The sequence below is a fragment of the Rattus rattus genome, chromosome 1 (genome assembly GCF_011064425.1).
Source record: "Rattus rattus isolate New Zealand chromosome 1, Rrattus_CSIRO_v1, whole genome shotgun sequence".
Lineage (NCBI taxonomy): Eukaryota > Metazoa > Chordata > Mammalia > Rodentia > Muridae > Rattus > Rattus rattus.
In genome coordinates, this window is record NC_046154.1 from 37521406 (window position 1) to 37544703 (window position 23298).

At 46.7% G+C, this 23298-nt stretch overlaps 2 protein-coding genes across 4 annotated transcripts in view; one reads left to right on the top strand and one right to left on the bottom strand.

The window, feature by feature from the left end:
• Positions 1-18305, bottom strand: part of Zmynd12 (zinc finger MYND-type containing 12) — a 32685-nt gene extending 14380 nt beyond the window's left edge. Inside the window, exons 1-3 of the mRNA XM_032899136.1 lie at positions 18150-18305; positions 6575-6716; positions 2647-2818 (exon numbers count right to left, since the gene is read on the bottom strand). Coding sequence (XP_032755027.1) covers positions 2647-2818; positions 6575-6716; positions 18150-18259 — 424 coding nt within the window. The 5' untranslated portion in view covers positions 18260-18305. The remainder of the gene's footprint in view (positions 1-2646; positions 2819-6574; positions 6717-18149) is intronic.
• A 99-nt stretch (positions 18306-18404) lies between these two features.
• On the top strand, positions 18405-22319 carry Ppcs (phosphopantothenoylcysteine synthetase). 3 transcript variants are annotated; one of them, XM_032899138.1, is made up of 3 exons: positions 18405-18713; positions 19465-19568; positions 21546-22319. In XM_032899138.1, exons 2-3 carry the CDS (start codon positions 19476-19478, stop codon positions 21867-21869), a joined length of 417 nt encoding a protein of 138 aa, XP_032755029.1. In that variant the 5' UTR covers positions 18405-18713; positions 19465-19475; the 3' UTR covers positions 21870-22319. The 3 variants fall into 3 exon arrangements, with proteins under 3 accessions (XP_032755029.1, XP_032755028.1, XP_032755030.1); XM_032899137.1 differs by lacking the exon at positions 18405-18713 and adding an exon at positions 18720-19302; XM_032899139.1 differs by lacking the exons at positions 18405-18713; positions 19465-19568 and adding an exon at positions 19577-19784.
• The last annotated feature ends 979 nt before the right edge of the window (positions 22320-23298 follow it).

Consider the following 23298-nt stretch of genomic DNA (forward strand, 5'->3'; position numbering starts at 1 on the left):
AAAAAAAAAAAAAAAAAAAAAAAAACAAAACAAAAAAAACAAAAAAACATGGAGATACTTCAAAGAGCAAGATAAAAAGCCAGCTTGTGTGGTCAAATCAGGGACAGTTGGAACACGTGAATAACTGTAGTGGGTTAAAAACCTGGTGACTATGGGGTTGGGATTTAGCTCAGTGGTAGAGCGCTTGCCTAGGAAGCGCAAGGCCCTGGGTTCGGTCCCCAGCTCCGGAAAAAAAAAAAAAAAAAAACCTGGTGACTAAAAGAGGGAACCAGGAGTCACGATAAATGGCTATAAATGAATGAATACATTGAGAGTTTACATTGGTTTAAAAATAAAAAAAAAAAAAGAATGTTTACATGACTCCAAAGTACCACCTCATAAAACAAACCTAGAATTAGCATGATTCATGACCAAGAAGTCGGTCAGCACCACTGTAGTAACGGCGTGATGGTAAGCAGTTAGGAATACATCTTCTACTTGGTGGAAGGAGACGCTGCCTGGTTCCCGAGCTGCAAATAAAGCCAACTATGATCTCTCAGCAGATGCACGGCATCAGACCCTGTACTGAGGATGGCCTTCAACTCCGACCTTCCTGCCTCCACTCTGGACCTTACTTCTGAATTTTCCATCTAAACGTTCTGATCAGTGTTGCCTATGGGTTAGAATCAGTCATGGGAAAATTGTGTCAGTTTATAGCATGGGTTGAGAACATAACTATCACTTCTGTGACATTCCTGCCCCCAACAAGGGAACGGCAGACAAACCCAACTAAGATGCTTTATATAATGATTGGCAAGGTGAAGAGTTGGCTTGGCAATTAAGAGTTCAAGTCCCAACACCCACATGGCTGTCTGTAACTCTAATTCCAAGGGATCACGTGCCCTCTTCTGGCTTTCTCCGGTACTAGGAACATGTGTGATAGACAAGCAAACCTGCAGGAGAAACGCCCATATACATAATATATATTTCTTTTTTTTTTCTTTTTTTTTCGGAGCTGGGGACCGAACCCAGGGCCTTGCACTTCCTAGGCAAGCATAATATATATTTCTAAAATTGGCCAATGATCTCTATAAGTCAAAGGAGCCAAGGGAAAGCTGGGAGAGTGTTTCAGAGAGAAGACTTAACAAATGGCGCAAGAGAGGACATGTGTCTCTGAGTGATGACTCCGATTCCATAATTTAGGGGGCCATAAACATATTTTTGGAGAAACCTGAATGGAAGGCTTCGCTGTGCCTATAAAGGGGGAGTTTGTTGGGAAATGTACACTAGAGAGTTCCAGACACAGGACCCTTCTGCATTCGACAGTAAGGCTCGGATGGAGCACTTATACTATACCAACAACAGCTTGACCTCAAAGCTGGGACTTGAACCCGGGGCTCTACGTATGCTAGGTCATGTGCTTTACTGCTGAGCTAAGGCCCCAGCCTGAAGAATGATATTCTAAACGACGGCTATTAGGATGTATATGGTGCCCGAAATACTGTAGATACTCAAGAATGTAAATCAAGATACATCAAGAAGGCACTGCTAAGCACGTGCTCTCACTCTCGGGCTGGGGCGTTACCATCTCTCAGCTGTGACCCTGACCCCAGGGAACAGGTAGATGCTACATTCCAACTAGGTTAACAAAATTCTGTCTTCCGGGAATTTGTAATGGTCATTAGAAGCTGAGCCATTTCTGCTTCTCAACTTGAGTCCATGTAACTAGACCAGATATCGGAGAATAGCTGTCTCCTGCAGTGAGGAGAGGATGTTACAATTTGGTCTCCAGAGGCACACTGAAGTAGATACATACAAGGAGCAGAGACAGGAAAGAGGGTTGGCGGTAGCTGAGTTGGTAGAGTGTTGGCTCACCATGTATGAAGAGCTGGGTTTGATTCCCAAGCACATGTCTCGGGAATTTAGTTTTGGCCTGAAATCTCAGCACTGGAAGAAAGGGTAGGGAGATCAGGAAGATCAGAAGTTCAAAGTCACCCCTGAATCTCCCTAGTGAGTTAGAGGTCATCCTGGATTTTGCAAGGGGTCCTTTAAAAAGGAGAAGGAAGGGGTTGGGGATTTAGCTCAGTGGTAGAGCGCTTGCCTAGCAAGCACAAGGCCCTGGGTTCGGTCCCCAGCTCCGAAAAGAAAGAAAAAAGAAAGGAGAAGGAAAAGAAGGGCACAGGAGAAAGACTGAGGGCCCAGTCAATTTCCTATAACCTGCCTAGGACACTCAAACAACATAATTGATTTCTTCCCTTTGTCCAGGTCAGCTTGAGTGGATTTCTTTTTGTTGCTTTGTTTGTGACAGAGTCTCTCTATGTAGCCCTAGCTGTCCTGGAACTCCCTATGTAGACAAGGGTGGTCTCCCTCCTCTGCCTCTCTGCCTCTCTGCCTCTCTGCCTCTCTGCCTCTCTGCCTCTCTGCCTCTCTGCCTCTCTGCCTCTGCCTCTGCCTCTGCTTCTGCCTCTGCCTCTCCAGTGCTGGGATTAAAGGTGAATAGCACCAGGTCCACCTTGAGTGGATTTCTGCCAGCTGTGGCCATAGCTTTCAAACCCCTGTGCCAGTCTTCAACCCAACCCCGCTCTTCCACAGAGGGTGTCTTGCCCCTGTTCAGAATCAATGACGCACTTCAACTGGCTCTAGGGATCTAAAGTCAGTTCCACTCACCAAGGCTGGCTTCAGCCAGGAGCAGGTAAGCAGGCACAAGCTCGACTGAGCTCAGGCCATGCACATTCATGCGGAAGCGAAGGGAGTGCAAAGCTGCAGGGACGGCGTCTTCATGTCTTCCTTCAAAGAGATATTTCTGGGCAACAGTGTAGCAGAATTCAATCAAGTGCTCCTGTGGAAAGACAGAAATATGCACTCTGAAACAAGGTAAAAGGCAAAGTGGAAAGGTAAAGCCAATGTCTGGCTGAAGGGACTTGGTGAGCCTGCCTCTACAAGGTGGACATGAGATTCAGGGGTGGAGTGGATAAAAATAAAATTTGGGACAGTGAGGGCAAGGTCCAGGAAGAGACGTCTTTCATTTTAGTTCAGAACTTGGCAGACAAGAGTGTTGGACATGAGCTCTCAGATGAATAGCACACATCAATCCAGTAGTTCTTTTCATTGTTGTGTTCTTTGCTCTGTAAAGACAGAGTCTTGGGCTGGAGAGATGGCTTAGTGGTTAAGAGCACTGACTGCTCTTCCAGAGGTTCTGAGTTCAAATCCCAGCAACCACATGGTGGCTCACAGCCATCTGTAATGAGATCTGATGCCCTCTTCTGGTGTGTCTGAAGACAGCTACAGTGTACTTATATATAAGAAATAAATCTTAAAAAAAAAAAAAAAAAAGACAGAGTCTTACGTAGTCCAGGATAGCCTCAAACTCACTATGTGCGTGAACATGTGCCATCACCCAGTTTTATGTGATACCAAAGCTCCAACCTAGGGCTTGATGCTTGCTAGCCAAGCCCATACCAACTAATGTACATCCCTGGCCTAATTTTAATAAAACTTTAATTTAGCAAAGCTTTAGATGATACAAGACAATGCCTTCATACTCTAACATATTCCTTTCTGTACACTTATATTTTAAATATCTTACCAGTAGTTCTCAACCTTCCTAATGTTGCAACACTTTAATACAGTTCATGTTCGGGTGAACCACCCCAACAGTAAAATTGCTTTCATTGCTACTTTGTAAGGGTAATTTTGCTACTGTTATGAATCATGATGTAAATATTTTTGGAGATAGAGGTTTGCCAAAGGGGTGGTTTTTATTTCCTTAGAGAAAGTGATGAGCTGAGAGCCCCACCCAAGCTTTATGAATATATGGCATGGGTTGAGCCCAGAGTATCTCTCTCTATCCCTTGGCCTAAGCCTGGAAGCTTCTAGCCTCTGTACAACCTAATTTTCTGCAAGCCAGGGCTTTGACGGCTTCCGCTTCCATCCTCTGTCTGCTAACCTAGGCCTAGAATGTTTCTGCCTCTGAGACTTCCTGCTGAATAAACTTACTTCTAGCTCTTTCTGAACTCTGGCTGGCTGGTTCAAATCAACTGTTCTGGCTCAAACACCTCTCCAAGCTGACTGACTCAAAATGTGTTCTCTTGTCTTCTGACTGAATTGTTCTCCTTGGAAAAGATGGCTTCTGAACTGCATTAAACTAAACTGCTCTGAACTGAACTAACTGAACTAAACTGAACCGTCTCTCTCCCTCCCTGCTCTTAAGTAGCCTCTCTTTCCTGTCTGTTCTCCTGAGAGTTGGGCAGATCCTATCTCTAACTCAATCTGTCAAATCTTTCTCTGATTTGTCACTTTGTCTGCACCTCAATTAGACAACATTGTTTGGGGTTAGAGGTATGTACTAAAGGCAGGTCTGTATTCCAGCCAGATGGATCAAAGGTATAAACAAAGGGTATGTCTATATTCCAGCCAGAGGAATTAAAGGTGTGTAGCATGTCTGCGTTACAACCAGATCATATCTTTGGATGTGATCCCTTGTCAGACCAGCCATTTTACTGGATTAAAATCCCTCTACAGTTGTATCACAGTACTTGACACATTGGTTCTATGGACTGAACCATGTCTAAAAAGTCATGTGCTTTTATCCTAATCCCACAGGACGAGACGGTAATTTGGGTAAAATGCCTTCCAAAGAAGTGGTTAAGTTAAAATGGATCCACTCACATAGACTCAAATTTAATCTGTTTGGCACCTGAGTTACAGTGTGTGTGTGTGTGTGTGTGTGTGTGTGTGTGTGTGTGTGTGTTCATGTGTGCCACAATGCATGTGTGGAGGTCAGAGGGCAACTAGAAGTAAATTCTCTCCTTTGACCACGTGGGTTCTGGGGATCAAATTCAGGTTGTCAGGCAGCAAACTCTTTCCCACTGCCATCCTACCAGCCTGACTGCTGTCTTTATAAGAAGAAACTAGACAGGCACAGAGATTCGAGGGATGTGTACAAATGGAAGATCCAATGAAGACTCAGCAAAAAGGTAGCCGTCCATCACCCAGGAAGAGAGGTCTTAGAAGACACCAGATCTGGGTCTCCAGAGATGGCTCAGTCAGCAAAGTCTTATGAGTTCAATATCCAGAGAACATGTCAAAAAGTTATCATGGTGGGCACACTCGTTCTCCCAGCATTGAGAGGCAGCCACAGGTAGAGCCCTGGGGTCCACTGTACAGCTAGGCTCACCTGCTTGGTGAAACCCAGCCCTGTGAGAGACCCTGTCTCAAAAAAACCAAAGTCAAAACCAAGGTAAATAGCTCCGGAAGAAAGACACCTCAGGTCGGTTGTCTTCTAGCATCCACCTGCAACTCAAGCATGGCTGTGCACCCGAAGATGCACAGGGCTGGGGGAGGACAAGGGAGGGTGGGGAGGACAAGGGAGGGAGGGTCAGGGGGGACAAGGGAGAGAGGGTGGGGAGGACAAGAGAGGGAGGGTCAGGGAGGACAAGGGAGAGAGGGTGGGGAGGACAAGGGAGGGAGGGTCAGGGAGGACAAGGGAGAGAGGGTGGGAAGGACAAGGGAGAGAGGGTGGGAAGGACAAGGGAGAGAGGGTGGGGAGGACAAGGGAGGGAGGGTGGGGAGGACAAGGGAGGGAGGGTGGGGGAGGACAAGGAGGGGAGGGTGGGGGAGGACAAGGAGAGAGGGGGGGAGGACAAGGGAGGGAGGGTCAGGGAGGACAAGGGAGAGAGGGTGGGAAGGACAAGGGAGAGAGGGTGGGAAGGACAAGGGAGAGAGGGTGGGGAGGACAAGGGAGGGAGGGTGGGGGAGGACAAGGGAGAGAGGGGTGGGGGGAGGACAAGGAAGGAGGGTGGGGAGGACAAGGGAGGGAGGGGTGGGGAGGACAAGGGAGGGAGGGTCAGGGAGGACAAGGGAGAGAGGGTGGGGAGGACAAGGGAGGGAGGGTCAGGGAGGACAAGGGAGAGAGGGTGGGGAGGACAAGGGAGGGAGGGTGGGGGAAGGACAAGGGAGAGAGGGTGGGAAGGACAAGGGAGAGAGGGTGGGAAGGACAAGGGAGAGAGGGTGGGAAGGACAAGGGAGAGAGGGTGGGGAGGACAAGGGAGGGAGGGTGGGGGGAGGACAAGGGAGAGAGGGTGGGGGAGGACAAGGGAGGGAGGGTGGGGGGGAGGACAAGGGAGAGAGGGTGGGGAGGACAAGGAGAGAGGGTCAGGGGAGGACAAGGGAGGGAGGGTGGGGAGGACAAGGGAGAGAGGGTGGGAAGGACAAGGGGAGAGAGGGTGGGGAGGACAAGGGAGGGGGAGGACAAGGGAGGGAGGGTGGGGGAAGGACAAGGGAGAGAGGGTGGGAAGGACAAGGGAGGACAAGGGAGGGAGGGGGAGGACAAGGGAGGGAGGGTGGGGGAAGGACAAGAAGAGGGAATGAGAGGGGAGGGAGAAGGTACAAACCTTGACTTGGACTTTCAATCTCCAGCAGTGTTGAGAAAATGAATGTCTGTTGTTTGTACCACGCCCCCATCTTATGGCCACCCAAGCAAACCAGTCCAGTCGGTGTTCCATGAAACCGTGGGAAATGACCCAATGACTGGCACTGGGACTGGGAGCATGAAGCCCAAGGCCCCACCCTCAGCATGACCGGCTGGAGGACTTGCCTGCCGCCTCTGCAGCTGCTGCAGACCATGCTGCCTCTCCTCCTCTGAGTTGAAGAAGGGCATGCTGGTGCGCAGAGGGATCAGCAGCTGGCATATCTTTGCATGGATGCTGCCCCAGTCAGCCTTCTGATGCACAGGACCACTGACAACAAAAACACAGCGTCATCTTGATCTCCACCTCCTCCCAGCTCTAAATTCCAGAAAAGTCAGCCCCACCCAAACCTGGCTGGAGCCTAAAGCCTTTGCTGAGAAGAAAACCTATTTTCTCTCACATCTGTACGTGAATAAACACTGCACTGTGGCCAGGAAGGGGTGGCACACACCTTTAGTTCCATCACTCGGGAGGGAGAGGCAGGAGGATCTCTAGGAGTTCAAGGCCAACAGGGTCTACAGAGCGAGGTCTAGGACAGACATAGGAAAACCGTCTGAAGAAAAAAAGACAACAAATGCTGGAAATAAGTAGGAAAAACGAACCTTTTTATACTGCTGGTGGGGATGCAGACTAAGTGCTCCATGGTCACAAGCACTTGCTCTTACAGAGGACCTGGGTTTGATTCTCAACGAACAGTGACTTGCAACCATTCATAAGTACAGTTTCAGGGGGTCCCAACCCCCTCTCCTGAGCTCTGAGGACACCAGGCACACATGTTGTGCACAAACATACATGGGGGCGAAACAGTCTTACAATAAGATGAAATAACTAAGTATTTTAAACGTTTAATCTGGGCTGGAGAGATGGCTCAGCAGTTAAGAGCACTGACTGCTCTTCCAGAGGTCCTGAGTTCAAATCCCAGCAACCACATGGTGGCTCACAGCCGTCTGCATTGGGATCTGATGCCCTCTTCTGGTGTGTCTGAAGACAGCTGCAGTGTACTTATATGAATAAAAATAAATAAATCTCTAAAAAAGGTTTGTTTAAACACTTAATCTAGAAAGAGTACTTGGATGTGGCCCAGCTATACCATGTCTGGGCATACATCTGAACGACTGATGTCCACGTGCCCACAAAGATCTTTGTACATCTATGTTTATTGCTCCATGATTTACAATAGGCAGGAAATGAATCCAGCCTAGACGCTCATTAACAGTCAAATAAATAAAGGAAATGTAGGATGTCTACACAGCGGAATTTCATTTAGCTGTAAAGAAAAATGAAATTATGACTTTCTAAGGAAAATAGATGGAACGGGAAACCATTACGTTAAATGAAATGAGCTAAACTTAGGAAAACAAACTGCAATTTCTCAGACCGTAACACACACACACACACACACACACACACACACACACACACACACACACCATAAAAGTGGGACAGTGTGAAAGGAGAGGGGGGATATCTAAAGGGAAGGAATAACAACAGAGGGTGAGGAAAATGTATATCATGAAGCAGAAGGAAATGTATATCATGAAGTAGGGAAGGAGACCAGCAGGAAGGGAAGGGAGGGTGGAAGAGGGCAGTGGGCGATATGAAAAAGGAAAGTGTGTGTGTGTGTGTGTGCGTGTGCGTGCGCACGCACATGCGCGCGCGCATAATGTCACAATAAAATCCTTTTCTTCGTATGCTAACCAAAAATTATTTAAACTGAACAAGTAAAAGCTGTTGGGTTTGGGGAGGGGACACATGAGGGGATCTTTTCTTTTCTTTTTTTTGGTTCTTTTTTTCAGAGCTGGGGACCGAACCCAGGGCCTCTCTACCACTGAGCTAAATCCCCAACCCCGAGGGGATCTTTTCTGTAGACACCTGCTCACCCATGTATGCTGTGGCCCCTCCGCTAAGAACAACAAAGAACACCTTCTATTGTTCTAGGGTCATCTGGGCACATCTGAGGATGGAAGCTGATGAATTTGAGACTTTTTCTTGGGAAAAGTAAAGGAATTTACCTAAGATATGGGTCTAAGAAAGACTTCATAAACATACGTTTTTCTAGTCAGTCTCGCAAAGAGTCCCACTAGTGATAGCTTCAGGCTTGCTGGGGGATGGGGCAAGCATTCACGGACTGCACTGGGCATGCTTTCTAGTCGCTGTGTTGTGGGAGACACTTTTGATTGTAACTACTTGACTCTGGAAATAAAATCTGTTTGATCATGTTAAGGTTGAGAAAGTAGCAATAAGTGAGGTGTTTAAAGCCCCAAAGCCAGCGTCTTTAGTGTTCTGGAAAGGACAGTGACAATTTGGTTTATAGATTTTGTTAAAATACATGTATTTCTGTTGGTTGTTTGACAAGGTGTCACTCTGTAGCCCAGATAGGAACGCACAATGCAGTTCGGGTTGGCCTTCAACTCATGGCAATTCTCCTGCCTCAGCCTGCAATGGTATGAGGGTTTAATGTCTACATCCTGCCCAGCTAACTCTTGTTAATGTCTGTGTTTGCAGCCATCCAAATGGATTTGACAGGGTTTCTCATGATGGTTTGGATTTATATTTCCCCAATGAATAACAAGCATCTTTTCCTGTGCTAATAGGCCATTTTTGTATTTTCCTTTGGAGAAAGGTTTATTTAAATCCTATGTTCCTTTAAAAAAAAAGAAAGAACTGGATTGTTTTGCTGCTTTTAGGAATTTGTAATATATTCTGGATATAAGACGTTTGTCAGATGTATGATTTTCTCCCATCCTATGGGTTTCTCCTCCCCTTCCTCCTCCTCCTCCTCCTCCTTGTCCTCCTCCTCATCCTCTTCTTCTTTTCCTCCCTTCTAAGCAATATTTATTTATTATTATTTTGAGACAGGGTCTCACTATATAACCCTTAGCTGGCCTGGAAATCACTATGTAGATCAGGCTGACCTTGAACTCACAAAGAGCTGTCTGCCTCTGCCTACTAAGTGTTGGGATTGAAGGCATCAATTTGAATGAATGGAAGCTCTACACCACAAAGCCCAGGTTAGAGTGAGGACTTTCTAATAAATCAATTCTGTTACTCTAACTGCTTCCCTTTGTAGTATCAAAAGGTGTACCCCAAGCTGAGTGAAGAGAAGACTGGGGCTGAATTTCCTGGAGGAACCCTCCCCTGAAGTGAGGCGGCATGGAAGCCAGGTCTAGTCTGGAAGTGACTAGTGGTCAGCACACATGCTGTTTCTTCCTTACAAAGGAAGTCATCTTAACTCGCTGGGACTTCTCAAGGGGACAGAGGCCCAGATGGTTTCCTGGGGTAGAGAGCCCAGCAGCAGTGGGTCAGGAGGCATTCTGTGTGTGTGTGTGTGTGTGTGTGTGTGTGTGTGTGTGTGTGTGTGTGTGTGTGTTGCTTCCTTTTGGGTCCTTGGTATAAAGTTTCTAGCTCACGAGACAGTCTCTTCGGCACCGGTATCTGCTGCTGTTTTAATCTCTCAGTGAGTAAGTCTTTATGGTGAAAAGGAAGTTACCTCCATCGGTCCTGGACACAGTGATGGGGAAGCAATGGTCGGTCCTGAAGAGTACCAGCCCAATTGCAGGTTCACAGAGCCTGGCGGGAAATGGGGTAGGGTTGTGCTCAACGGTGGCTACTTCTACAGAAGCAGAGTGGTACTCCTCAAACCACTTCTTTTTCACAGCTCCCAGACGTGGGTCAGGAGGGCGAGGCGGCCAGGTGACTGGTGCATTGTTTCTTCCATCCTTTATCCTGTTGTGGAGACCCCTGGCGACTGGGTTTCCAGACACTCGGCTTGTTTTTCTTGCTGGGACCAGTTCAGTTTCTGTGGCTTGGTGATGTATTTCTCCATTATGTGAGCTTGGTCACAGGCTTGGGATGACTGTGTCAACTATAGAGCCCTGAAGTCAGGCCCCACAGTGACTCCACTTTACCTGCGCCAGCCCTGGAGACCACCAGAGAGTTCCCAACACTGCCCTCATGTGGTCAGGCCTGACTACTCCCTCACCGTTAGCTCCCAGAACTGCACTCAGACAGCTCCTAGCTCTGTGCCCATGTTCTTTGCAGCACTTCCTACCCCCCTTCCCCCCCTTTTTCAAAAGATTTGCTGGATATGGTGTTGCACCTTTAATCCCAGAGGTAGGAGGATCTCTGAGTTTGAAGACAGTCTTGTCTACATACAGAGTTCCAGGACAGCAAGGGCTTGTCTTGGAAAACAAACAAGAAATTAAATTTTGACACGTCTATCTCACCTACTTTGGTACCTTTGATGTTAAATTTGGCACTACACTGATTTGCGATTACGTTTCCTTCTAGCTTCCCACAGTCTCATGGCTAACAGCTATGTTTTCCGGATACAGGGTGTTGTTGTTGTTGTTGTTTGTTTGTTTGTCTTGAATGAGGGGGAAGGAAAGGATCTAAGTCTATCTATTCTACGTGAATATCTATTTGACTCAGTGCCATTTGTTAAAGGACCGTCTGTTCTCAGTGAACGTTTACGAGGGTATCATAGCCTCTCACTCCTGTACTGTCCTTAACACGGAAGCACTGTAGGGGCTGGAGAGGTGGCTCATCAGTTAGGAGCACTGGGTTCGATTCCCAGCACCTGCGTGGCAGCTCAAACTGTCTGTAATTCCAGTTCCAGTGGACTCATGACACCAGACATGCATGGAAGAAAATTACCCATAGCATAAAAGAAAATACATCTTTAAAAACTGCGTGTAGCACAGCGGTAAGTTTTGAGATCTCTGTGTGAATTTCAGGGTCAGCCTGTCTAAGCTGGAATTTCAGATGAACTGCATTGCATCTATAGACATTTGGGTATTTCGGCTATCTTAGTAATAAGTATGTCAATGTCTTTGATTTCTTTCAGCATTGTTTTGTTAGGCAGTCTGTTCTACAACTCAATTTATAGCACATGGCTCCTCCCACCACCCCTAGAAGGTTATAAAGGTCGGGCCTTTCTTCTGTTTGGGTTACTGGTCAGAGACAGACCTCTGGACTGTTTAAGGATTTGGCCCAAAGAAGAAGGCTGGTTTAAGGCCACATCATATTTACATGTCCAATACCATATTATTCCTGTCTAATGCTTTCCCTTCCACCTCAGGACCTTCTCAGTAGAGTAAGACTTATTTAAAGGGATCACGTCGGTTTTCTTTTTGGACTGACCAAATATCATCTTTTATGATATTTCAATGTATAAGTCACACACTTCCTTGACTAAGTTTTTCTCTAATATTTTATCCTGTTTTGAATATGGTAACATCCTTAATTTCACTTTGAAATTGTTCATTGCTAGTTTATAGGAATGCAACTACTTCTGCATATCCTGTAGTCCTGCTGTGTTCGTTGCTTAGTTGTGATTTTCTAAGTTCTTTATGGTTTCTGTGTTATAAGCCTGTTAGGATCCTCCAGGGCAAACCAGTATTTATTATAGAATTGGTCCATGTGATACTTAAGCATAGGGAGTTGCACAACGGGTGCTAGAGAGATGGCCCAACAGTTAAGAACAGTTGACGCTCTTCCAGAGGACACGAGATGGATTCCCAGAACCCATGCTGGGTGGCTCACAATCCCCTGTAACTCCAAGTGCAGAGAAATCTGATTCCTCTGTGCTCTGTGGATACCTGTTCTCGTGTGCCCCACCCCCAACACACACACAATTGAAAGAATAAATCTTTAAGACTTATAATGCTTCCTGAGTTGGAGAACCAGAAAAGCCAGAGCAGTGATTCAACTGAATCCAAAGACTGAGACTAGAGGTCAGGGAAGCAGAAGAGGATCTACTTGCTTCAAGCCGAGAGCCCGAAGGTCTCAGAACCAGGAAGCTTATCGCCAAGGGCAGGAGAAGACGGATGCCCCAGCACACAGGGAGCAGATTACCCCTGTGCCGTGCTGCTAGGTTCAGACCATCAGTGGAATGCAGGAGAGGTACCCACTCTCCTTAGTGAGCATCCCCTTGACTCAGTCTACTAGGCCAGATGCTCCTCTCTCCCGCAAACACACCCAAAAATAAGGTGTTTCAAGTATCCGGCATCCCTTACTTCAGTCAGGCTGACATATACAGTCGGCCACCATGATGAGGTCATGGCATCTGTAAATGAGGTTGTGTCCTTTTCCAAGCTTGGCTGCCTTTCGTCATTGCCTTGCCTAGCTGCGCTCTGACTAGGCCCCTCCCACAATGTTGAAGGGTAGTGAAAGCAGCGTTGCGGGCTCACGGGCCTCATCCATGGAGAAGTTCGCAGTCTTCACAAGTGAGCATGATGTTAATTCTCTGTTGCTCTGGGTTTTTAGAAAACTTTGTATTGATTCTTTGTGAGTTTCCCATCATGCACCCCAGATCATCTCCCTGTCCCCTCATATCTACTCTTTGCCCTTGCAACCTTCCCTGCAAAATACAACAAACAAACAACAAAAACAAAGGATAGAAAACGTCTCCTTGTGAAAGCTGCAGCGTGTCAGTGTGTCCCACACTACATCCCTCTGTCCACACATCTTCACTTGGAAATGCTCATGGCAATGAGTCACTGGTCTGCTTCTGAGATCTTAGGCTTCTACAACACCATCAATACTGGATCCTCATCGACACTCCTCCCAGTTATCCTGTTGCTGCCCTGTGTCATGGAGACCCTGCAGTTTTGGAACAGCATCCCAGCCATTTGTAGATGATAGAGATTTTGGGGTGGGCCAATTCAGAGGCCTGGATCTGGGCCTAGGTGATAGCTGACCTGGCTCTCCCTTATCCAAACCACCATGGTGAGCTCTCCAGCACTGCTTCAGCCATGCCAGCCAAAGCTGCCATAGGAAGGCAGCAGGTCAGCTCTCCTGCTCCCGAGCCCTTGGGGGTGGCTTCAACCGCACCTGCACTCCAGAGCCAGCTCCTTGAGCTGCCTAGGCAAGGTGCAGGGCCCACTCTCCTGCTCTCACACCCTTGGGGCTGACTCAACTGTGCTTTCACCAGCTCTGCATTTTTTAAAAATAATTTTCTTTTAGTAAGTAACAGGAATTCCTCCCCGCACCCGTTTACTGTGTTTATTATGATGCTGGATTTTAGCCAATGGTTTTTCTGCATCTAATGAAACATCATGTGTGTGTGTTCTATTCTGTTAGTATGGTGTTTTTACACACACACACACACACACACACACACACACACACACACACTCAACCTAAACTGAAATCCTAAAATAAATCCCAATTTCCCGTGATGTCTAATCCTTCGTATGTGCTGCCAGGTTTGGGTTGCTCAAACTTTGACAACTTTTACGTCTATATTCATTTGGGATATTATTCTGTAATTTTGTGACGCTTTATTTACCTTTATTACTGGGACACAGTGTGTCTTATAGAGTGAGTTAGGAATTATTTATTCCTCTTTTTAACAAATTAGAGAATCTGTGTTCATTTTCCTTTAAAGGGGAAAGAATACAGCAGCCTGTGTTGTCTGGTTTTGGTGTTCCATCACTTGTTTTAGATCTAGTCAGACGTTTCCTACGTCAGTTTGGTTGCTTTTCAGGGGTGTGTCTGATTTTCACCTGGGTTATCTAATTTCTTGATATACAGGCATCCAGAATGTTGTTATAATTTCCCTTCTGCGAGGCTGGCAATAATGGACCAACTTCATATCTGACTTTAGTAATTTGAATCTTCTTTTTCCAGACATTCTAGCTAAAGGTTTGTCAGGTTTTTTTTTTTTTCGAGGAACTGATGTCTGTTTATCCTTTCTACAATTTTTCCTCTTCTCCATTCCCTTCACCTCTGCTCCTTCTCCTAGCGTGTCTACATCTAATGAAGAGCCATGCGTGAACGGTTAATGAATATATTTTTTGTTCTTTGTAGGTTAGGATGGAATACTAGGTTATTGATGTGAGGTCTTTTCTAGTGTGTACATTAACAGCTGTAAATCCATGGGAGCTATGAATTCAATGATACCCTATAAGTATGGTTTCAGTGTGTTGTTGTTTCCATCTCATTTATCTCAAAGCATTTTTCAGTCTCCCTTCAACCCACTGGATTTTAAAGAGTGTGTTATTTTGGCCTGATTGTAAACTTACTGATTTTCCTTCCGTTGCTGGTTATTGATTTCATTGCACCATAACCAAACCTACCTTCTGTGATTTTATTCCTTCCATATTTATGACCTAACACATCGAGAATGTTTTATGTGCACTGGATGTACACTCAGTTCTTAGGGTGTTCTACAGATTTGGCTGGGCCTAGTTAATTTACAGTATTGCCCAAGTCTTACATTTCCTTAGGCATCTCCTGCCTAGTTGTTCCACTCACTACTGAAAGGGGACGAACAACGCTCCCAACTACTGTTGCCGCGCTGACTATTTGCCCCTTGCCTCTGTCAGCTGCAGCTCTGTGCATTCTGAGGCTCTGGTTATGAATACACTTACTGGCTTTTGCACTTCTACTGCTAATGACCCATTTCCACATAAGCACAAGACATTTATGGGCTCTATTACACAGTATGCATATTACAAAACAGGTAACTATAATCTAGGGGAAAGGTTGCCAGTGTGTCTCTTCCAGACAAGAGCTACTATGTTTCAGGAGCTCCAAGGTCTCAGGTGCAGTAACTCAAGCCTCCGGATGCAGCACAAAAGCAGCCATGGGAACTACATGGCTGCAGCCACCACTCTCTCTCCTTCCTCCTCTTCAAATAACAGAAACATAGTTGAGTATTTTCTTTACAAACCATACTAATACCATAGAAGTGGTAGAATGCGTTTTAAGGGCTTTGTTGTTTTGTTTTGTTTTAATGGTGGGGGTGAATTAGAGAATTACTGAAAACAGATCAACAGAAACAGTTCACTGGGATTCAGAAACAGTCACATTCCACAGCAGAGGGACAGACAGGCTGAGTCTCTGCCAACAATGGAAAAGGTAAAGTATCCAACTTCCTGACCTTTGTTCCACTGACGGTAACTGATAAAGTTTGCCTTTCTAAATAAACAACTTTCTTCATACATCTCTGGGTGCCATGCATGTTGAGCTGTCTCACCCTAACATTCGCCACAGTCTGGGATATAAAGGAAGAGCTGGGATCACGATTCAGCCATTTATGAGACAGACATGGTTTATTCAAGCATTGTCAGGGTCTATTGACCTCCATCTGGATGCCCTTATGCAAGGAACACATTCTACCATCCACTGAAGCTTCTCGTTCTTTTCCCTTCCTTCTTCCTCTCACTTCCTCCCTCCTTCCCTCCTTCCCTTTCTTACTGAGACAATTCACACTGTAGCCCAGGCTTGCCTTGAACTCTTAGCTCATGCTGTCCCTGGATTTACTGTGATCCTCCTTCCTGCCTTTCGCTCCCATGTGCAGGAATTATAGGCATGAACCACCACACCCAGTTTCCTATCACTTCTTATCATCAAATACCGCCTGACAGTTTCCTCCTGCTGGCCAGTGAGGGCTGTTAAGCTTGTATCACATTCAATTAAAGGGAAAATACTGCAAATTACTGTTCTCTATATGCTGTGATCTGCTGTAAACCAAGGTCCTCTGATCTACTCCTAATGCTTCTATGTATACATTTATAAAATTATCCTTCTTAAAAATGTTTAGTTCCCACCAAGCCTTATGACCTGGGCTCGAACCCACATGCTGAAGCAGAGAACTGAGGAGGGAATCTTTTGTCCAATGTGTGAAAGCTTCTGCAAAAGGCTATTGGGCTATGAGCTGAGGCAGGGAGTAGGGAGGTAAAGGTTCTGATACAGATAGAGGATTTTTGGGATAGTCAGGAGCGGGAAGGAGATTCACCCAGGAATGCTGATAGAGACAGAAGCATAAAACTGAAGGAGAGGTAACTTGTCATGTGGCACTCAGAGAACAGAATGAATAGGATTTTGAGATATGAGCTAGTTGGGGAACAGAGCCAAAGTTATTGACGTAGGCATTTCTTCATATATAATTCATTCTCAGAGTCATTATTTCTGGGAGCAAAAAGGTGGTGGTAAAGCCTGCAGCTACAGAGAACTCACTCCTGAAAGTTGTCTTTTGACTTGTGCACACACACACACACACACACACACACACACACACACACACACGCCAACACAAATAAATGTCCTGTTTTTTAATGACCTGTCACTCAGGAACATAGTCACAATTCAATTCATTGTTTATAACATAAATATTCAGAAGCAAATAGTAGGACTTTCACAAAAAAACGTCAGGCTGCTTTACTGAGTGGTGGAATGATGGACTCTAGCCCATGGCCACTTGCCAAGACTGAGGACGGATGTATCACGCACAACATGGAGGAAGGGTACCTGGGACACTCTGAGAAAGGAAGGGTCACTGCATGAACAATGGCCTCTGCTCTGGCGAGTCAGGGTCTACTCTCCTGTGCACCACACTGCTGCTGCCCGCCATCACACCAACTGAAGGCCACCCATACGGGCTTGCTAAGGAATACATTCCAAATCCCTACCTCTTGTCTCACTGCCTAGCCCAAACCTGCATCTTCTCGGTTTAAACTCTTCCTCCTAACCAATCAGACTTGTAAACTGTTTTTCACTCAACTCATAGGAAGAAATGCATCTTCTGAATATACATTACTTAGTATAAATGCAGGTTGTGAGTTACTCACGGCACCCCTGTGGGAAATGTGGAACTCACTGGCTGCCCCCCATGGCTTTCTTTCCCACTTTGCCTTCAGCCAAGGTCTTTCCTCCTTTGTCCAAACCAGTGCTGTATGGCTAGAAAGACCAACCCTTCTTCTCTCTGTCTTCACATAGCAGGGCCATACTGGCCTCTCAATACTCAACACAAACATTATTTCAGAGAGTCCTTTTTAGATACTACCCCAGTCACCATGTTACCCTCCTCAGAAGTCTCAGGCCTTAGGAGTGACAGTATTTAGCATGTACAGTGAATAATAAAAGCTTTTAAAAATACAAGTCAGTTGGCTATGAGTTAAGTTTGGAAGGCCAACATCCTGGTTTTGCGAGGCCCAAAACAGAGTCTAGGGAGGGGGATGTGATTTAGTTTGTCTGGTATGCACGGTGCCTGGGGTTCTATCTCTAGTACTATACCAATCAGGTATGGCAACACACACTTGTCACCCCAGCCCTTGAGGGGTGTTGGTACGATGTTCAAAAGTTCAATCCTTAGCTTACATAGTGAGTTTGAGACCAACTACATGAAACCCTTTCTTATATGTTAATATGAATACATATAAAACCCTCTTATCTTGAATTACTACCTCCCCTACATTCAAACTCCCTTAGCTGTGTGCACTGGCCAATTCGTCTTCTTTCCAGTCCTGAAGGACACAAGTCTTTCCTACTTAAGAGCCCTACCTGTGCCCTTTCTAGGGCAAGAACACTGGTTCTTTAGCTCCTTAACTTCAGACCAACTGTCAACCCTCAGAGACGCTGTCTGCCCAATTTCCCCTCCCATTTCCTTTAATTTTCCATTTCTCCCTGAAATGATCATATATGTATTTCTCTGTCTTCCGAGCTCTGCCTGAGCTTTGAGGGGACAGATCTACAGCACCTGGAACAGTTTGCAACATGGCAGCAGTAGGAGGCCTGCAAAACATCAGGTGAAAAACCAGCAGATCAGGAGAAGACGCAGAAGTCTTAGACACGCCCACTCAGGACTTGTGGGGTCGTTGGCAGAAAAGGCCACATACAACAGACACACAAGGCCGGACCCATGGTTGGGAGACAGGGAGGGCGCAGAGGCACCAGGCACCGTGTTCCAGGGCCTACCAGTAATAAGTGACTGTACAGGCCGTGCACATCCGCTCGGCCGGGGCTTCGCACACCTCACAGCAGAGCCGGCGCCCCTTGGGCACCGCCAGCGGGTAGATCACGCTCATGGTGTGGCCAGCGGCGTCAGTCTCTAGGACGGTTGCCTGGCTAGCACTCGCATGTCAGAGGTGTCACGTGACAACCACGGGCCAGCCCGGAAGTCAGGATTTCAAGGGCAAGGGGAGGGGCGGGACCAACAGCGGCAAGTGGGGAGGGGAGAGCACAAACTCTGCATCTCAAAGGTTAAATGGCCAGAACTTGATTGCAATGTGGCCCGAGATTCGGGAGAGCTATATGGTGGCCGGTATAGGTAAAAAATAACCATTTCGTTTTCCAGACTAGGAAACCCACAGGAAGTATAATTTTTCTGGATTTTCGAGAAAGGTTCTTCCTCTCAATCCTTTTCGACTGGCTCTGACAGAACAGCCAAGCATTTCAACCCTTGGCGAGGTCAAGACTTAGTGGCGGACATAGGAAAGGGAATAGGGACACAGTCACTATTTGCGGCTGCGCGCAGCTCAGGTATCCGGAAGGGGGCGTGGCGCCAGCGGCCCGGCGTGCCGGGGCGCTGTGTGGTTCCAGCGTGGGGTGACTACGGTGCAGATGGCGGAAATGGACCTGGTGGCTGAGTTGCCGCGTCCCGAGGGTGCTGCGCGCTGGGCCGAGATTATGGCTCGCTTTGCGGCCAGGCTGGGCGAGCAGGGCCGGCGGGTGGTGCTGGTCACGTCTGGAGGCACTAAGGTTCCTCTGGAAGCGCGAGCCGTGCGCTTTCTGGACAACTTCAGCAGCGGGCGACGCGGGGCAGCGTCGGCGGAGGTCTTCCTGGCTGCCGGCTATGGGGTCTTGTTCTTGTACCGAGCACGCTCGGCCTTCCCCTATGCCCACCGCTTCCCGCCCCAGGCCTGGCTGTCAGCCCTTCGGCCTTCTGGCCCAGCTCAATCGGGCAAGCTGAGTCTGGAGGCCGAAGAGAATGCACTCCCAGGCTTTGCTGCAGCGTTGCAGAGCTACCAAGAGGCAGCTGCTGCCGGCACCTTCCTGGCTGTAGAGTTTACCACTTTGGCGGATTACCTGCATCTGCTGCAGGCTGCGGCCCTGGCTCTCAATCCATTAGGTGAATGCTCTAAGAAATTCAAAGGTTTCTTGGCTGTAGAGCCATTCTCCCTAGCCTCTTTTCCCTCATGCTTGCTGCCTACCCCACAGCAGAGGAACCCGAGTTAAAAAGAAAAGATCCCATGCCCTTCCCCGATTTCTTATACTCCGTTTTTCTTCACAGGCTCTTCTGCGATGTTTTACCTGGCCGCGGCAGTGTCAGATTTCTATATTCCTGTCTCTGAAATGCCTGAACACAAGATCCACTCATCTGGTGGCCCACTGCAGGTGATGGGCTCTTCTCTTCCACAGATCTGACCCCCTAAAACCAATCTTGGGTTACTTTCCTCTTGATCTGGATGGCCTTTCATCATTCTGTGTGAGCTAGGCACTGGGAATACAGAGATGAATAAGACCCTGCTCTCCCTCAAGGACCTCACAATCTAGCGAGGGCCTGCACACCAGCCATAATCACAGATCAGAATGATAAACGCTGTAGTGGAGGTATGTAAAGTGCAGTCAGATCCCGGGGTAGTGAGATGGGGGAGTCCGGGGTGACGGAGATGACTCATCAAAAGATGGGCAGAGGGCATGATCAAGTGGGGAAGGTGGCATTTGCAATTGGGTAATGTTCTGGGAACCAAAGTGCTTTGGTAAGGCCGAAGAGGCAGCTTGCCTGCTTGTATTCAAAACCTTTGCATTCCTTAAGACCCTTGGACTTTATCCTGTGGAGGCCAGAGACACACAGGTAGAAGAAAAAGACAATAGTTGTTTGGATGCAGACGCACCATCCATTAATTGCGACCCTCCAGCAGAAGTAAAAGGGTTTTTTGTTTTTGTTTTTTTTTAAAGAAAATCCTAGCATTCTGGAGCTAGGAAGTAGAAGGATAAATGGGGATGATTGTAGTTTCAGGAAGAGGAATGGAAGGATAGTGTTGCTGCTAAGGACTGAAGGTGATTTGGTGTCTGGGAACCTGAGGGAATCATAGACATTTGTTGGCTGATGTGAGCAGTGTTTATCAATGAAATTGTACTGTGCGAGGTGCACCTGTGGGATTGTTAAGTCACGCATTCCAGAGCACCTTACGTGAACCAAGTGTTACTGAGGAAGAGAAGTACACCGGCAGTTGCTGGCACTGCTTTCAGTCTGCAAGGGATTCCTGATGCACACAGGTGGTAAATGCCAAGAAGAGAGGTCAAGTAGGAGCTTGTGTGTGCGTCCTGTCACACTTGCAGACAGAACTCATACTCTTTAAAAATACTTCTAAAGGGGTTGGGGATTTAGCTCAGTGGTAGAGCGCTTGCCTAGGAAGCAAGGCCCTGGGTTGGTCCCCAGCTCCGAAAAAAAAAAAAAAAAAAAAAATACTTCTAAAGATCTCCAGCCTTGAAAAATATCCAGAATGTCGTAGTGTCCCCCTTTGGTTGTATAAAGTTAGGAAACGGCAGGAACTTTAATCAAATGAAGACCAATTCAGTCTTGTCCTCAGTACTCTAGTGATTGTTGTATTAATACTTTTAGTTAATAAATAAAAAGAAATGTAAGTAGAAATCAGCAGCCACACCCACCGGCGTATGACTTATTTTAGGCGGAGAGGTTTAAAACCCAGTATTACTGGACTCCTGCCAAAGGAATATTTTCACGAACAGATTATAGTTATCTTCAGATTTGCTTTAAAAAAAAAAAATAAAAGGGGTTGGGGATTTAGCTCAGTGGTAGAGCGCTTGCCTAGCAAGCACAAGGCCCTGGGTTCGGTCCCCAGCTCTGAAAAAAAGAGAAAAAAAAAGAGATGAATATGATTAAAATACAATGTATAAAATTCTCAAAGACTGAAAAATATTGAAATGAGTTCAAGGAAGTGTCGGGCACGGTGGCAGCTCGCACCTCTAACCCAGGACTCTGGAGACTGGCAGGCAGATCTGAATTTGAAGCCAACCTGGTCCGTATACCAAACTCTAGGTCAGCCAGGGACACTGGGACACTGTCTTTAAAACTAGTCAAATGAAGGTGAATGTTTGAGAATTTAATGAAAATGGCAGAGCAGTACAGGTTCAGAAAACATACTTTGCAGCAAAATGGATGTCCAGGCTTCGATATGAACCTAAACAAATCTACAGAACCCAGTCTTTGGCATTTAGCCTTGGGCTGCAAGAACTTTGCAAACTGTAAGAAAGCCCACTTACCTTAGGCAAAAGTCAGCCCTTGACTTTAGACCCCTGGGCGGACGGCTAGTGTTGACTTACTGAACTTTGCTTTTTCTGGTACAGATAACAATGAAGATGGTGCCGAAGATGCTCTCTCCTCTGGTTAAGGACTGGGCTCCCAAAGCATTTATAGTTTCGTTCAAGCTGGAGACAGACCCGGACATCATCATTAGTCGGGCTCGGAATGCTCTGGAAGTTTACCAGCATCAAGTAGTGGTGGCCAACATCCTGGAGTCAATAAAGTCCTTTGTGATTATTGTAACCAAAGACTCAGAGACAAAGTTACTGCTGTCTGAAGACGAGGTAGCAAGAGGCATGGTGATAGAAGAGAAGATCGTAGACGACCTTCGGTCTCGACACACAGCGTTTATATGTGACAGAAACTGAAGGGATGCTCCCGTAGGGTCAAAAGCCGGGTTCTCACCACTGATGTGAACTAAAGTTAATCCTTTGTTAAGGATAAACACAGTGAAGAAGTGGTAAAAAACAGTGTGCGGGCAAAGGCCTGTGAAACACTGGACACCTTGATCTGGAAAGTGAACAAGATTCACAAAGACCGTGTGATTGCGTGTTCTGCAGAGCAGACGGGACTGGAGCTGCTGTCTGTCAGCCTGCTGTACAGTAGAAAGGTCGTAGGCGCATGAATGGTCATGCTCTGAAGAAGTACTTATCAAGTGCCTACCATGTGCCAGGGCCTTTGTGCGCTGTGAGGGTCTGAAAGATGAGTGAGCATTGTCTCGTTTGGGACCTGGATGTACAAAAATGTATGTGCAATAAAGTGTGTGTCCATAAAGGGACACTTGGGAAGGGTGGGTTTCTGGTTTTTTTGTTACTGTTTTTCCTCTTAAGACTGAGTTATTTTATGTGTTTGAGTGTTTCTGCTTGCATGTATGTTATACACCATGGCTATGCAGTACCTTTGGAGGCTGGAAGAGGGAGTCAGATCCTCTGGAACTGGAGTTTCAGGGGTTGTGAGCCTCCATGTGGGTGCTAGGAATCAGACCTGGGTCTTTTAAAAAGAAGTATGTTTACTAAAACAGGAATGGGGCAGATACTACCCTAAAGATAGTCTGTGGATCACAGACCTCTCTACATCCGCTCTTTGCCTCTTGTCCTAGATTTATTCCACAGTTAAACAACACTTTTCACATATTTTAGAACTGTTCTTCAGGTAAATAACCAGCCTTCCACTTGGGCCCTGGCAGGAGCTAAGTGATTGCTTCTGCCCTGAGAGAGCTGTACAGTGTGATAACGTGTGGGTTTGGATAGCCAGCTGGGATTCACCGAGTTCCATGAGCGAGGCCCTTGACTTGATCTCAGTTTACCATCTACAGTGTAGAGTAAAGTAATGCAAAGATAGAGCATTGGTCTCACGTCTGGCCCTTTATACTCACTATGCTGGTGCAGTTACCGTTTTTCTCGGTGGATCAGGCCAACACATTGATCACTGAGTCCCTGAGAAACTTAGAAGTTCTCACTAACCTGTTTTGGAGTAAGAGTGTATACCTAGTGCAGAAAACTCTCCAGTAAGGAAGCCATAAGATAGTCCTGAACACGGTTGGGTGTGTGTGCCGGGGATGCTATTATTAATTATGTAGAAGTAGTTTTCTACACAAGCTTTGATGAGGGACCGGTGATAAATTTCAGTGGTGAGCACTTGGTTAGCATGTGCAGGCCTTGGGTATGATCCAGAGCAATGGAAAAAACTGGCTTACAGTACAACTCACAGTGTGACTTGTCATGGAGTTGGAAGGGTAGCCTGGTAAGGCACTACACTTTCAATTATGACATAAACAGAAGTGGCAGGATAAGTAGA